Source organism: Tachysurus vachellii, chromosome 21 (assembly GCF_030014155.1).
Source record: "Tachysurus vachellii isolate PV-2020 chromosome 21, HZAU_Pvac_v1, whole genome shotgun sequence".
NCBI classification, from domain to species: domain Eukaryota; kingdom Metazoa; phylum Chordata; class Actinopteri; order Siluriformes; family Bagridae; genus Tachysurus; species Tachysurus vachellii.
The window spans coordinates 8,277,604-8,294,596 of NC_083480.1; the positions used below are offsets into that span (position 1 = coordinate 8,277,604).

At 42.1% G+C, this 16,993-nt stretch overlaps 1 protein-coding gene across 3 annotated transcripts in view; it reads left to right on the forward strand.

Moving 5' to 3' along the window:
• Positions 1-16,993, forward strand: part of trioa (trio Rho guanine nucleotide exchange factor a) — a 95,788-nt gene that overhangs the window by 37,918 nt on the left and 40,877 nt on the right. For all 3 annotated transcript variants that reach the window (XM_060857078.1, XM_060857076.1, XM_060857077.1), the window contains exons 3-5: positions 3,487-3,561; positions 9,722-9,836; positions 12,115-12,307. In XM_060857078.1, coding sequence (XP_060713061.1) covers positions 3,487-3,561; positions 9,722-9,836; positions 12,115-12,307 — 383 coding nt within the window. The remainder of the gene's footprint in view (positions 1-3,486; positions 3,562-9,721; positions 9,837-12,114; positions 12,308-16,993) is intronic.

Consider the following 16,993-nt stretch of genomic DNA (forward strand, 5'->3'; position numbering starts at 1 on the left):
AAGAAGTTCAGCAAATGACAACAATAAAGAGAACAAAAGAGTCCTGTAAGAATCTGTAAGATTTCAGAAAATATAAGCAGGAACAGTAGACATGCAGAATTTTCAAGAATATAGACGCTGTAAAGATTCCAGAACCCATACAGATCCATAATCTTTAAGGATCCAGAACCAGTGTAGGTCTAAAATCTTTAAGGATCCAGAACCAGTGTAGGTCTAAAAGCTTTAAGGATCCAGAACCAGTGTAGGTCTAAAAGCTTTAAGGATCCAGAACCAGTGTAGGTCTAAAAGCTTTAAGGATCCAGAACCAGTGTAGGTCTAAAATCTTTAAGGATCCAGAACCAGTGTAGGTCTAAAAGCTTTAAGGACCCAGAACCAGTATAAATCTAAAATCTTTAAGGATCCAGTACCAGTGTAGGGCTAAAAGCTTTAAGGATCCAGAACCAGTATAAATCTAAAAGCTTTAAGGATCCAGAACCAGTGTAGGTCTAAAAGCTTTAAGGATCCAGAACCAGTGTAGGTCTAAAAGCTTTAAGGATTCAGAACCAGTGTAGGTCTAAAAGCTTTAAGGATCCAGAACCAGTGTAGGTCTAAAAGCTTTAAGGATCCAGAACCAGTGTAGGTCTAAAAGCTTTAAGGATCCAGAACCAGTGTAGGTCTAAAAGCTTTAAGGATTCAGAACCAGTGTAGGTCTAAAAGCTTTAAGGATCCAGAACCAGTGTAGGACTAAAAGCTTTAAGGATTCAGAACCAGTACAGATCCATAACATTGATGCTTCCAGAACCATCAGAGATGCATCATTTCTATATATAAGTGTAGAATCGAGGAGGACTGCGAGAAACCTATACATCCAAGTAGATAATTGGACCTAAACTAAAGTCCAGCTATTTCATAAAGGCAAATGAGTAATTGTTTATTTGCATGATTATATAACGCAGATCAGTGAGCGTTTGTCTTGTGAAAGCAGTGTGCAGTAGAGGGTTAAGTGGAAGTGTGTGAATGGTTCCAGTATTTTTAGCTGCATTTCTGACAGCTGGATCTTACAGCCAGCCACGTTGCTTCATAATTGCTTTGCTTACCAGTTGTGCTTGTCTGCTTATTTAATGTTTATTTTTTTGTTCATTTTGTATTTGAAGCACTCTTCTTTTCCAGGTGTACACACCATACTGCAGAATGACACGATCACGTAGCACAATACGCTAAATCCAACATCGTTTGTGGTCAGTGCACGTGTTCTCACTTTCCAGTGGATGGCACTGCATGTGAACATTCACTTTCTGAATATAAATAAATATTTAACAAACCAAAACTGACATTATCTATCAGCTTACAAAAGCAGGAAAAGGAAGTAAAGATGTCTTGCTCTTCCTATTAGGTTTTTATTCCCATCCTTCATTATTCAGTTGTAGGTATTCATGAAATGGCAGAATTGTGACTTAGAAATGCTGAAATCTCAGCAACGATCTCGTGTTTTATTCACGTCGCTAAGACCAGCCCATCGAAATCTCCGTGTCATTTAAAAGTGCACAGCCTTCATCTTCTGTTCTCTTTCTATTCACCATTTCTTCCCAGATTGTAAAGCCATTCTTAAAACATATCCAGCTCATGGACTGTGATTTAAAATGGTTTGTCAAAGAAAAAGTCTTAGAACTGTTGCTTTTTTGTAGTCACTAAGTAAGTAATATGTTTTTATAATCAACTCAGATGTGCTTGTAGGGAACTGAAATTCTAAATGAGAAATGTTTCTGGCAGAATTTCCACTGAGGAACACTACAAATAGCAAACAGGCGTCATTCAGTCCAACTCTGACTTTTGTGTTAAAAAGAGGTGGTGACCTTTAAAAAAAAAAAAAAAAAAGGGGACAAATGGGAAATCACATTATTAGCCTTGACGAAACCCTAATTTACAACCAGTGTGTTTACCATTACACAGCCTACAGCCCTGTGTGTGTTGTGTGCCACCTTACAGGCTCTGTCCTCTAATCACTGCACAAATCTGTGTCTTTACGGCTCTTATGTGCTCTTGTCGATCAAACTGACTGCTTTACTAAGCACCATCATGTGTGTTGAGTGACGGGGACAAATCCGACCTCCCAGATACAGCTGTGTTAGAGGAAAAAAAAAAACACACACACACACACACACAAACACGCTTCTGTTCCATCACGTGGCTGCAGGACAGAACTCCTTGTTTATTCTGTTTACTCTGACACACTCAGTCCATCACTGTAACTGTCTCTCAGGGCACGGCTGAGCTGCTCGTTTCTCCACCCACCAAAACTACATATAAACAACAACTGGTCTAAAAGTACAACTAAAGCCTGATTTTTATCCTTAAATCCCCCAAACAATGAACAGAACTTTTCTCAATACGTGCATAATGTCAGTCTTCATCTGTAGTCTAAACAACTGTATTCCTTCTAATGAGCTGTCTAAACTGACTCTGTCTACCTGACTCCCTTTCCCTGACTCCCTTTCCCTCTGACTCTCTTTCCCTGACTCTGTCTACCTGACTCTGTCTATCTGACTTTCTTTTCCTCTGACTTTCTCTACCTGACTTTCTTTGCCTCTGAATTTCTCTACCCGACTCTCTGTTCCCCCCACTCTCTGTTCCCCCCCACTCTCTGTTCCCCCCCACTCCCTGTTCCCCCCCACTCTCTGTTCCCCCGACTCTCTGATCCCCCCGACTCTCTGGTTCCCCCGACTCTCTGATCTCCCCGACTCTCTGGTTCCCCCGACTCTCTGTTCCCCCGACTCTCTGTTCCCCCGACTCTCTGGTTCCCCCCCACTCTCTGTTCCCCGACTCTCTGTTCCCCCCGACTCTCTGTTCCCCCGACTCTCTGATCCCCCCGACTCTCTGATCCCCCCGACTCTCTCCCTTCCCCAGTTTGGTGGCTTCTCTTGTCTTTTTGACTATATTGCATGCACCATAAGCCTTACAGGGGCTGAGGGAGGGGTTTCAGGGGCTTTTTTCAATCATCCAAGCCACATTATTATAGCATTTAAAAGCACAGACATTTGGACAAACCAGTCATCACAGTAAAACAGTATTGAAAGGATTTATTTCCCCAACAACAGTGCTTTTATATCCTGTCAGGGTGTACAATAGCTATTAGTAGACTGTCAGTTACACTATTCGAGCATGTGTGACTGTGTGATATGAGTCACAACCCAAGCGCAGCCCAGGCCTGAGTGAGCAGCAGTGAGCACATATCCAGTCTGGTAGTCGGATAATGACTAACCTTTCCAGCTCAGCCTGAACAAATGGGTCCAGTCAGTGATTCATCAACAGCAAGTACCTCTGGTTTACCCAGCCTAGTGCTGAGCTGAAGGAGTGTCCCATATGCAACTAGTTTGCTTTCTAAAGGAGGTGTTCGGAGAACTGTTTTCACTTTTGAATCTGATGCCAGAGCCCCAGCAATGCTACGCCCAATGTACTAATTACCGTGTCTTATTTAATCTGGTTCTTACATGTGTTTTTGTTTTTCAGGATTTCGCCGAAATGAAGAGATGAAGGCGATGGAGGTTTTGCCTATTCTGAAGGAAAAAGTGGCCTTTTTATCAGGTATGTAGTTCAGGATTTGTCTGGAGATAAAGTTAGCAATATGGACTTAAGAACAGACAGATACCTCACAATCCAAACGAGTCCTTAGGAGGCTTAACCTGAACAGCTCTTAGGTGTCGTTTTTAAAATATTTCTTCTTAGTGTTCAAACCTTTTATTTTGATTAAACAACCGCTTAACAACTGCATGTCTACAGGCTTAAATGGTTACTTTACATTGTAATAAAATCTTGCCCCAGTTCTATATCAGGCTTAGATGGCGAGTCCCCCACATCAGATTATATGCAGATCCTCTAACGACAGACCAGAAAATGACTGCGTTCAGCTCACACCATCAGCAGGAATCAGGCTTGAGCAGAAAATGGAAAACTGTGAAGCATGAAATAGTTTCACGTCGTTGTAATGGCACATAAATTCAAAGTATGTAAACAAAGACTTTTTTTTGTAATTGGAACCTTTAATTACAGTGAAGGGACATTTTACAGCTACAGCATGCAAAGACAACGGTATAATTTATTGTTTCATATTTGTGGCACCAGTTTGTGGAGGAAACACGTAAGGCTGTGACGGTTAGGTGTCCACATACTTTTGGCCATGTAGTGCATCTGGAAGCTGTGCTTCACCCTCTGTTTCTGTTCACTGTCCATGTTTTGATGGAACAGCGATGAGCATGATGGAGAGACTATTTTATTCTGCTTCCACAATTTAACAAATCGGCTGTACTTTTAAACCCTGCTTTTAAACCCTGATTTTCTTTGGCACTAACATTGAATAGGCTGCAGGTGAACACCTCCTATCATGTGTACTCAGACCACCGACATGAACTTTGTGAAGACTGTAGAATGTTTTCTCAGTGTGAGACATGTTTGTGACTGAAAAATTGCACCAGGCAGTGGAAAGCTGACTTAACTAACATTTGCTTCCAGAGCTTTTAAGCTTTCTTTGAATGTCTCATGTGCCCAAGACTGCAGCTCCCAATCCGAGTGCGTTTGATGCTAACATTATTAGTTCCTGTACTCTGATCTTAGCAGTGCATTTAAACTCGTGCTTTTGTCATAACAACAAATTACCAGGTTGCAAAATATCTACCGGTTCAACTGAAATTGGCAAAAGCATATATGACAGTTGTAATGGAGACACACGAGCTGAAGCTGATCTAATTCTCGTAAGCAGAGTAAATTCTGGTCTCATTAGAAATACTAGAACCTCGTCTTTGACATGAATCCATATTTGTTCTCGTTTTGCAACCATATGAATCCTAACACAAGGTGAGACCTATCTGGCCATCTGAAAGTAAAGAACCGAACGAAAACTTTTCATATTTCTGAATAACTTCATTTATTACAAACCCCTTCCTCTTTCCTGTCACATGCCCCACACACTTCCACTTCCACACAGCAGAGACAGCGACGCCTCTGGTTTATAGCCACAGCATTTCTTACGTCTGATTGCTTGCTGCGGCAATACATAGACACCTGAGACACTTTTGTCTTTTTGCTTAAAATTTGACAGTAAATTCCCTGAAAGGAAAAAGACTCAGGATGCAAAAGATTGTGAAAAATTCACAAACTCCTGTATCATGAGCTAATAGAAAACAAGAAGGTGGGCCTCTCAGAGGAGGGGAAATTCCTTTCCCACTTCTCCCTGATCAAATTAGCTACTGATCCTGCAGTGTAAGAAGTGAAAGGCAGGCATGTGGTTTCACTTCAGGATTCTGAGATACCTTTTGAACTTAGGCAGGATGAAAAAGTCACACTGCTGTATTATGGATCATTTGCAGAGGACAGAACAAGCACCTGAGCAGCCTGTGTGGAGAAAATGGCTGAATCCTTTTGATGATGTAGAGAAGAATTCGACAGGAGCATGTCACAGTAGCAACATTGGAGAAAAAGGATGGTTGATTGTCCATGGTTACCCCAATGTTTCAAGCAGTGGTAGCAAGGGGAGATCCATTATGATATGTTCGCCAGACATGTTGAGATCGTGGTATTTGAGGGAGGGAAGGAGAAGATAAGTCGAGTCATCAGCATAGCAGTGGTAAGAGAACCCATGTGAGGATTTGCAAAGAGTGTGGGAATAGGGGGAGAAAAGGAGAGGACCAAGTACTGAGCCTTGTGGGACACCAGTGGAGCGTCTTTATGAAGCAGATGCCGTTAACTGTTAACTGATATGAGCGACCATTCAGGTAGGAAGCAAACCATACCAATGCTGCTCCACAAATTCCAAGACTCCTAAGGGTGGACGAGAGAATCTTGAATATTGACAGCTGACTTAAACACAGCAAGCATCAGTTGCATCATCTTCAGGTCAACACGAGTAAACACAGATCATGCCAGGGGCTGGAGTGATACTCGCTTTCAGCCTGGGAGTTACATGATGCAGAACAGCACACTCCATTACTAGCCCACTGGGATTTTTCCAAGCCTCTCGATTACAACTATTGCGTTGGCATTCATTTATTCAGGCAGCATGATGTAATGTCTCGGCTCGAGTCGAAGTCATTACACAAGCAGTTTGCCCTTCTCTCCAAACTCCTGGCTTTTGATAAAAGACTGTTCTTTAAATCAACACGTCAATAGTAGTAATGAAAGATATATAATAAATTCTACAGACTCCATCATTACAGTCCCAATGCAGCAGTGTTCAGTAAGTGTTCTTACAGCGTTCCTGCTGTGGACAAGCTAAATGAGGCTGTGAATGAGGAGAAATGCGAGCACAGCATTCTAAATCTATGCCATATTACAGCACTTACAGGCCAAGGCTTTACTGCGCTTTTGGCAAGCGTTTACATCATCCACTCAACTAAACTGCAGGTACATTCAATATTATTCCTCCATTCACCATTTATATGAGAGTGAATATGCTATTGATACATTTGCCTGCATGCTGTTTCATGAATCTCCAGGTTTTAGTACAAATTGCAGAGCCATTAAGATTTATTCTTATTTACACGCCACTCATTTATTCAGTGTCTGCTCCATTTAAACCAGAATATTTGTCCAGACCGCACTAAGCTCACGATCGCGATGGTAAGATCCAGGTATCTGCTAAAACATCATGTTTACAGTATGAACATTTAGGTTCATTATTCTTATTATTAAATATACATATTTCTGCATCGGAAAGGAGCAAAACGTAAAAGAATGGGGAAAAACCTGGAAAGTGTTGCTAATAATAGTGCTCTTTTAATATTGTCTTGTTTCTTTTTCTTTTTTTTGCCCAAAGGTCCTCTATACCGACCACAAACGACTGAAGAATAAACATGAACTAATTGTGTACATTAGAATTTCTATGCGTAGTGTGTGTGATTGCGTGAGTGAATGAGAATGTGTGTGTGCCCTGCGATGGGTTGGTACTCCATCCAGGGTGTATCCTATCCTTGATGCCCAATGACGCCTGAGATAGGCACAGGCTCCCCGTGACCCGAGGTAGTTCGGATAAGCGGTAGAAAATGAGTGAGTGAGTGAGAATTTCTATGTACAATCCTGCATTCATGCTATCAACCTGCCAAGTCACTCCCTGATCCTGGAAATCTCCAGTTATTTCTTCCTGCTTGGAGAATTATGAGTTCTAGCCTTTTTTCGACTGCTGCATTAGTCACAGCACCTGTGGGAGTGCAGTCAGGAAGATATCGTGTGGGATTTTCCTTGTGCATCTTTGCTCAGCTTTAACGGACGGCTGAAAATACAGAACGTGCTGTGTTTTGGTAGTAAGTGACGGCGCATGTTCAAACTAGCAACTAGCTGCTCAAGTTCGACAGAAAAGCAGCACTGAGGACTCTGCTCTAATTTCTGAATATTACATTTCAATCATCTTTTGTGTGCCGATGTGAAGCTCGTGAAGCCATGGGTGGTGTCAGCACTGAGAGAAAATCCAGACAACATTTAATCCTTCCGAGTTGATCTTTATTCCTGTACGTTTTTTTAAATTTACACACACGCACAGACCGACTTGTCCTGTTAGGTCGGGAAAAAGGAGCGGCGAATAAACACCGCCATGCTCAGCTCGTGTATCTAGCTAGTCTCTGAAATGCCTCATAGGCAGACAACACAAAGAACACACAGCCAGCCTGATGTGACCTTCTAACTTTGAATAGCAGCAGCTTTTGTTAACATCTCACAGGCTCGAGGATGGAAGGGATTATTTGCTTTAGCTTCACTGCAGGGCTCCAATCAAGAAAAACGAGAAATGTCTCTGTGGTGTCTGCTCACACTCGAGGTTACGCGACTAACTGATATCAAGCACAGACAGGACGCAGCGTGAGCAGCGTTTCCATGGAGATGTGAGACTGTCAGGTGTGTATCTGCTGATGCCATGAAGAGAAAAAACTGGTCCTGGGAACATGATTAGATCTGCTAAAGAACACTGCTGTTATTGAAAAGTAACTCCCATGACCAATATGGTTCTGTTAATAGACAGCTTTTAAATATATTTGTCTTTTTGTATGTTCTTTATGCCAGTGGATAAGACTGCGACTCTAATTACAGTGTACAGCCAGATAAATAGCTTCACTGGGATATCCAGGCAGGTCTGCTTTGTCCTGGTCGAGTTAGTACACTTCACACTGAGCCCGTGCGCTGACTACGGGGGTTTTAAAGGCAGGAAAGAAGAAGGATGGCAGAAGAAGGGATTCACATCTAGAAAAAGCCCATCTCTCCATCTCTATCCTGTTGTTTATCAGTGGTTATTATTTAAATGGATTCAGTTGTTAGTTTACAAAGATTCTATCTATCTATCTGTCTATCTGCTATCTGTGTATGTGTATACACACGCATATAACGTGACATATATATATATATATATTAGGTAAATATAAGAACAGATGCATTTGTTTATCATCACTCTACAGCAGAGTCAAGGGCAAGACAACAGAAATAACATTATTGATGCAATCATGCAGATCATTTCCACTGACTAGTATTTTCATCTCCAGATTTAGCACAAAGTTTCTTTGTTGATCTGCTTTATTTTTTTATCATTTACAGCACTGCTAAATTCTCCCTTCTGTTTGTGAAAATGATTCATTTTCTACACTAGCAGCAAGGCACAGGTTTAGATTAATGCAATCTTTCTAGTGTTATTGTTTCTATAGTAACTGACACAGCATATTCTAAATTATATTCTCATATTCTCACAGCAAATATTTCTGCAGTCACACACAATATAGTGTATTACACAACAACACTGTTGTTTGGGCTGAACAGCTTACACTCAATGCATTTTTATGCAACACACTTTACATAATAATAATAATAATAATAATAATAATGTTTTCCATCCATGTCTGATTTTAACAAGCTATTTTATATTTTTAAAATATTTTTTCTGCACGGAAACCATCATGCTGGAGCTTCACACAGGAGGTTTTTCTTACACTTTACGCGAAGAGGCCGACCTACTCTCCCCTGATCGATTTTTAATTAAAAAATAGTCGTTTGAGGAAAGAGTTTCATTTTAAGTAAATACCGACTCCTTTTTAAAAATAATTTTGGATTTAGCACAAAAATAATCCATGGACATAATGCTTTACCACTGCACACATCTGTTCAGTCTAGTCTGCTCACACTGTTGATGTTTACTGTACAACACTATACAACTGTTAACACTGATGAATTGTTCCTCATCTCTGATACATAACGTGTATTTTCTGCTAAATATCTAACTTGCCGGCCATTACGCCTTTTCTGTAGGAACTTTAACCCCAGAGTACAACGGCACACGTCCAAATACACAAATAAAGATCAGTCTCTTTTCTTTTATAAAAACAGCACTCTGGAATGAGTGACAGGCGTAAAGGTGTTTTGCACTTTCAGATATTAACAGATGCCCTGGAAGCCCCGCCCTTTCCTCTTTGTTCCTTTTTGGTGTCGGAAAATAATCAGCAAAAGTCTGTACAATGGACTTGTTTTGTTTTCAGCAATTAATGTTATGCAAATATTCTAAAGAGTGAACAGCCCGGTGATGCAGTCAGATGGGCATCAGCCAAACACAGTCATGGAGAAACTCATAATCATCACTAGTCACCATGTCACCAATCTGTTTCCTTTACAGCGTATTTCTTGATCCAGCAAAATTTCCAACTTTGCTGAAGAATATAGCTTTTTGTTGAGCTTTATTATAGACACCACACACACTCTAACAGTCCCTCTTTTTTCCCACCAGGTGGCAGAGACAAGCGCGGTGGTCCTGTTTTAACATTCCCGTCACGCACCAATCATGACCGAATACGACAGGAGGACCTGCGCAGGCTAATTGCATATCTCGCTGGTATCCCCAGGTACGTATACACACACACACACACACACACACACACACACACACCAGAGTCACTCTTTGTGTATGTGTGCATGGTGTGGGTGGGTATATATGTGTGCATGGTGTGTGTGTGTGTGGGGGGGGGGGGGGGTATATACATATATATACGTGTGTGTATGTGTGCATGGTGGGTTGGTGGGTATATATGTGTGTGGGGGGTATATGTGTGTGCATGGTGTGTGTGTTGGTGGGGTATATGTGTGCCTGGTGTGTATGTGTGCATGGTGTGTGTTTGTGGGTGTGTGTATATATGTGTACGTGGTGTGTTGGGGCACTCAGTACAGAGGTAACACAGTTGCGTGTGAAGTAATGTAGTAATATGGCCTTTCTACAGGCCATGAGCAGGAGATTGCCTCCACACTGGTGTATAATGATACTGTGCAGTGTTTTACTTTAATTAAACAGGTGATTAGGGATGTGTCTTTATGGAGAAGCCGTCACCCCCATTACCTCTACAAATTGCTGTATTCTGCTGTCATTAGTCTGAGTATATATATATATATATATATATAAGGTGTAATTAGTAGCATTACATCAATCAGTGCCTTGTTTGGAGCTCAGTTGTCATCTGTTGTAGCTCTCTTACATTATCGCTGTGAGAGAGAATTAAACTATTCAAACTTTTTTCTCTCTTGATGTAGGAAAAGAGCTCTGACTTATTAATGTGCAGCCTTTATTATATACTTATTTTTTTCCATCTGCTGTTTATTTCCTTATATTATTTTGCTAAACATATAGCACAGTAATCCAGTAGGTAGCAATCCAACCTTACAGCATCATGGTCCCTGCTTCGGTTATGAGTTTGGGGTAGTGTAAGTCCAGGGACTGCTATTTGGAGAGTGTCTGTCTTTCGGTGTGTCTGTCTGTGTGAGTGCCCTTGAGTGTGTATCCCTGACAGCCAGTGCTCCAGGGATTGCCTCCGGATCCACTGCAGCCCAGACCAGGATGGAACTCGATTATGTTCCACTCTGTGTGCTGAGTATATAGAGTAAATAGAAAGCTATTGTGGGATTCAGCGAACTGATAACAATCATTTATTTATATATTTATATATTTGTATATTTTTTTTTTTAATTTTTGATGAGTTGAAATATTCTACTGTTTAAGCTGGAATAGAAATCAGAGTAAAATGCTACACTCATTAAAATGCTAATGTGATCTTTAGACAATTTTGATAGCACAAATACCTACAGCAGCAACATTCTCTGGTCTTCAGTCATCAGTGGTGTTTGTGTTTTGTCATTGATCCATTAGCACTGTTACTTCTGATGGAAGAGTGTAACACCTGAGAGAGAGAGGGAGAGGGAGAGAGAGAGAGAGGGGTACACTGACGAGCATAAAAATAAAGATGGAGAGAGAGAGAGAGAGAGAGAGAGAGCTAGCATGTGCAGGAGCGTGGGCCAGACACTGAAAAACCTGCAGCGCTCCAGCTTTTGCCAACAGACCTTCCTCCTCCTCCACATCATCGCTTTCTCTTCTCAGCTCCATTCCCTGCACCCACACAGTCACACCAGAGTGAGAGAGAGAGAGAGAGAGAGAGAGAGAGAGAGAGAATATGAGCTAATCCTATCAGCAGAGAGAGAAAGAGAGAGCGAGCTGAAGAGTGACAGAGAGCAAACGCAGAAAGAAGTGGGGAGGGTGAGTGAGGGATGATGTGGGTGGGAGGGGGGAGAGAGAGAGAGAGCGAGAGGAGAGCGAGTGCATGAAGAAAACGGTGTCGCAGTTGCACTGGCTGCATGTGTGTGTCTACTGATGGTGTGGATGCAGGGCAGCTAGGCTCGGCATCACGGCTTGCTCGCTGCATGTGGAGATTGACAGGACGATGATGCGCTAGCTGGCGAGAGCGAAGTAGACCTGCAGTAATAGATAGACAGCGAATGATAGACAGATTTTATTGAAGGTTTTTACCAGCTGTTTATTTCACTGATGTTTATGGGTAGCATTCCGGAGCTTTATGTTACTGGTAAGCAAAGGATTGTTATATACTGTACATACATCTCTCTGTCTGTCTCTCTCTCTCTCTCTCTCTCTCTCTGCCTCTGTCATGCTCACTAAATGCTGTATGTTGAATACATTGAAAATTCTCTCTCCTGCTGTATTTTCTGTTCTTCTATCTCCCTAAGCTTCTGAGATGATGGAGAATGCTGGAAGGGTTATGTAATGCAAGCACTGATCTCTCTCTCTGTCTCTCTCTCTCTGTCTCTCTCTCACTTTATCTTGCTGTATCTCTCTTCCTTTAGTGAGGATGTGTGTAAACATGGCTTCACGGTTATCGTGGACATGCGTGGCTCAAAATGGGACTCCATCAAGCCGTTGCTGAAGATCCTACAAGAGTCGTTCCCATGCTGCATCCACGTCGCGCTCATCATTAAACCAGACAACTTCTGGCAGAAACAGAGGACCAACTTTGGCAGCTCCAAATTCGAGTTTGAGGTACGAGTCAGTAATGTGCGGTCTGTCAGGAGAGCAATACACTTTGATGTGATTAAATAATTTTATGTCTCTGCTGTACTGTAGAGTCGTGTGTGTGAGAGAGAGTGAGAATGTGGGGAAAGATTATAGTGTTATTATTGTGAGCGGGTTGTTTTCTTGGTGGTGTTTGTGTGTGAAAGTGAGGGAGCGAGATTATGGTGTGTTATTCTAGTGAGCTCCTTGTTATCTCTCTCTGTGTGTGTGTGTGTGTGTGTGTGTGTGTGTGTGTGTGTGTGTGTGTGTGTGTGTGTGTGTGTGTGTGCACGCGCAGTACTCTGGTTGCTGTGGTGTAGTGGCATATGTATGTTTGTCTTTTATGTGCCTCCTATAATCTGGTTGATGTTTAATTATTGATGTAGTAATGTGTGTTGTGTGATGTACACACAGGCTGCAGTGTGTGTTGTGTGATGATGTACACACTGTATAGTAGTCAGTCTGCAGTGTGTGTTGTGTGATGTACACACTGTATAGTAGTCAGTCTGCAGTGTGTGTTGTGTGATGATGTACACACTGTATAGTAGTCAGTCTGCAGTGTGTGTTGTGTGATGATGTACACACTGTATAGTAGTCAGTCTGCAGTGTGTGTTGTGTGATGTACACACTGTATAGTAGTCAGGCTGCAGTGTGTGTTGTGTGATGATGTACACACTGTATAGTAGTCAGTCTGCAGTGTGTGTTGTGTGATGATGTACACACTGTATAGTAGTCAGTCTGCAGTGTGTTGTGTGATGTACACACTGTATAGTAGTCAGTCTGCAGTGTGTGTTGTGTGATGATGTACACACTGTATAGTAGTCAGGCCGCAGTGTTTGTTGTGTGATGTACACACTGTATAGTAGTCAGGCTGCAGTGTGTGTTGTGTGATGATGTACACACTGTATAGTAGTCAGGCTGCAGTGTGTGTTGTGTGATGTACACACTGTATAGTAGTCAGGCTGCAGTGTGTGTTGTGTGATGTACACACTGTATAGTAGTCAGTCTGCAGTGTGTTGTGTGATGTACACACTGTATAGTAGTCAGTCTGCAGTGTGTGTTGTGTGATGATGTACACACTGTATAGTAGTCAGTCTGCAGTGTGTGTTGTGTGATGATGTACACACTGTATAGTAGTCAGGCTGCAGTGTGTGTTGTGTGATGATGTACTCACTGTATAGTAGTCAGGCTGCAGTGTGTGTTGTGTGATGATGTACACACTGTATAGTAGTCAGTCTGCAGTGTGTGTTGTGTGATGTACACACTGTATAGTAGTCAGGCTGCAGTGTGTGTTGTGTGATGTACACACTGTATAGTAGTCAGTCTGCAGTGTGTGTTGTGTGATGATGTACACACTGTATAGTAGTCAGGCTGCAGTGTGTGTTGTGTGATGATGTACACACTGTATAGTAGTCAGGCCGCAGTGTTTGTTGTGTGATGTACACACTGTATAGTAGTCAGGCTGCAGTGTGTGTTGTGTGATGATGTACACACTGTATAGTAGTCAGGCTGCAGTGTGTGTTGTGTGATGATGTACACACTGTATAGTAGTCAGTCTGCAGTGTGTGTTGTGTGATGATGTACACACTGTATAGTAGTCAGTCTGCAGTGTGTGTTGTTTGATGATGTACACACTGTATAGTAGTCAGTCTGCAGTGTGTGTTGTGTGATGATGTACACACTGTATAGTAGTCAGGCTGCAGTGTGTGTTGTGTGATGATGTACACATTGTATAGTAGTCAGGCTGCAGTGTGTGTTGTGTGATGTACACACTGTATAGTAGTCAGGCTGCAGTGTGTGTTGTGTGATGATGTACACACTGTATAGTAGTCAGTCTGCAGTGTGTGTTGTGTGATGATGTACACACTGTATAGTAGTCAGTCTGCAGTGTGTGTTGTGTGATGATGTACACACTGTATAGTAGTCAGTCTGCAGTGTGTGTTGTGTGATGATGTACACACTGTATAGTAGTCAGGCTGCAGTGTGTGTTGTGTGATGATGTACACATTGTATAGTAGTCAGGCTGCAGTGTGTGTTGTGTGATGTACACACTGTATAGTAGTCAGGCTGCAGTGTGTGTTGTGTGATGATGTACACACTGTATAGTAGTCAGTCTGCAGTGTGTGTTGTGTGATGATGTACACACTGTATAGTAGTCAGTCTGCAGTGTGTGTTGTGTGATGATGTACACACTGTATAGTAGTCAGTCTGCAGTGTGTGTTGTGTGATGATGTACACACTGTATAGTAGTCAGGCTGCAGTGTGTGTTGTGTGATGATGTACACATTGTATAGTAGTCAGGCTGCAGTGTGTGTTGTGTGATGTACACACTGTATAGTAGTCAGGCTGCAGTGTGTGTTGTGTGATGATGTACACACTGTATAGTAGTCAGTCTGCAGTGTGTGTTGTGTGATGATGTACACACTGTATAGTAGTCAGTCTGCAGTGTGTGTTGTGTGATGATGTACACACTGTATAGTAGTCAGTCTGCAGTGTGTGTTGTGTGATGATGTACACACTGTATAGTAGTCAGTCTGCAGTGTGTGTTGTGTGATGTACACACTGTATAGTAGTCAGTCTGCAGTGTGTGTTGTGTGATGATGTACACACTGTATAGTAGTCAGTCTGCAGTGTGTGTTGTGTGATGATGTACACACTGTATAGTAGTCAGTCTGCAATGTGTGTTGTGTGATGTACACACTGTATAGTTGTCAGTCTGCAGTGTGTGTTGTGTGATGTACACACTGTATAGTAGTCAGTCTGCAGTGTGTGTTGTGTGATGTACACACTGTATAGTAGTCAGTCTGAAGTGTGTGTTGTGTGATGATGTACACACTGTATAGTAGTCAGTCTGCAGTGTGTGTTGTGTGATGTACACACTGTATAGTAGTCAGGCTGCAGTGTGTGTTGTGTGATGATGTACACACTGTATAGTAGTCAGTCTGCAGTGTGTGTTGTGTGATGATGTACACATTGTATAGTAGTCAGTCTGCAGTGTGTGTTGTGTGATGATGTACACACTGTATAGTAGTCAGGCTGCAGTGTGTGTTGTGTGATGATGTACACACTGTATAGTAGTCAGTCTGCAGTGTGTGTTGTGTGATGATGTACACACTGTATAGTAGTCAGTCTGCAGTGTGTGTTGTGTGATGATGTACACACTGTATAGTAGTCAGTCTGCAGTGTGTGTTGTGTGATGTACACACTGTATAGTAGTCAGTCTGCAGTGTGTGTTGTGTGATGTACACACTGTATAGTAGTCAGTCTGCAGTGTGTGTTGTGTGATGTTCACACTGTATAGTAGTCAGTCTGCAGTGTGTGTTGTGTGATGTTCACACTGTATAGTAGTCAGTCTGCAGTGTGTGTTGTGTGATGATGTACACATTGTATAGTAGTCAGTCTGCAGTGTGTGTTGTGTGATGATGTACACACTGTATAGTAGTCAGTCTGCAGTGTGTGTTGTGTGATGATGTACACACTGTATAGTAGTCAGTCTGCAGTGTGTGTTGTGTGATGATGTACACACTGTATAGTAGTCAGTCTGCAGTGTGTGTTGTGTGATGATGTACACACTGTATAGTAGTCAGTCTGCAGTGTGTGTTGTGTGATGTACACACTGTATAGTAGTCAGTCTGCAGTGTGTGTTGTGTGATGATGTACACACTGTATAGTAGTCAGTCTGCAGTGTGTTGTGTGATGTACACACTGTATAGTAGTCAGTCTGCAGTGTGTTGTGTGATGTACACACTGTATAGTAGTCAGTCTGCAGTGTGTGTTGTGTGATGATGTACACACTGTATAGTAGTCAGTCTGCAGTGTGTGTTGTGTGATGATGTACACACTGTATAGTAGTCAGGCCGCAGTGTTTGTTGTGTGATGATGTACACACTGTATAGTAGTCAGTCTGCAATGTGTGTTGTGTGATGTACACACTGTATAGTTGTCAGTCTGCAGTGTGTGTTGTGTGATGATGTACACACTGTATAGTAGTCAGTCTGCAGTGTGTGTTGTGTGATGATGTACACACTGTATAGTAGTCAGTCTGCAGTGTGTGTTGTGTGATGATGTACACACTGTATAGTAGTCAGTCTGCAGTGTGTGTTGTGTGATGATGTACACACTGTATAGTAGTCAGTCTGCAGTGTGTGTTGTGTGATGATGTACACACTGTATAGTAGTCAGTCTGCAGTGTGTGTTGTGTGATGATGTACACACTGTATAGTAGTCAGGCTGCAGTGTGTGTTGTGTGATGTTCACACTGTATAGTAGTCAGTCTGCAGTGTGTGTTGTGTGATGATGTACACACTGTATAGTAGTCAGTCTGCAGTGTGTGTTGTGTGATGTACACACTGTATAGTAGTCAGTCTGCAGTGTGTGTTGTGTGATGTACACACTGTATAGTAGTCAGTCTGCAGTGTGTGTTGTGTGATGTTCACACTGTATAGTAGTCAGTCTGCAGTGTGTGTTGTGTGATGATGTACACACTGTATAGTAGTCAGTCTGCAGTGTGTGTTGTGTGATGTACACACTGTATAGTAGTCAGTCTGCAGTGTGTGTTGTGTGATGTACACACTGTATAGTAGTCAGGATGCAGTGTGTTGTGTGATGTACACACTGTATAGTAGTCAGTCTGCAGTGTGTGTTGTGTGATGATGTACACACTGTATAGTAGTC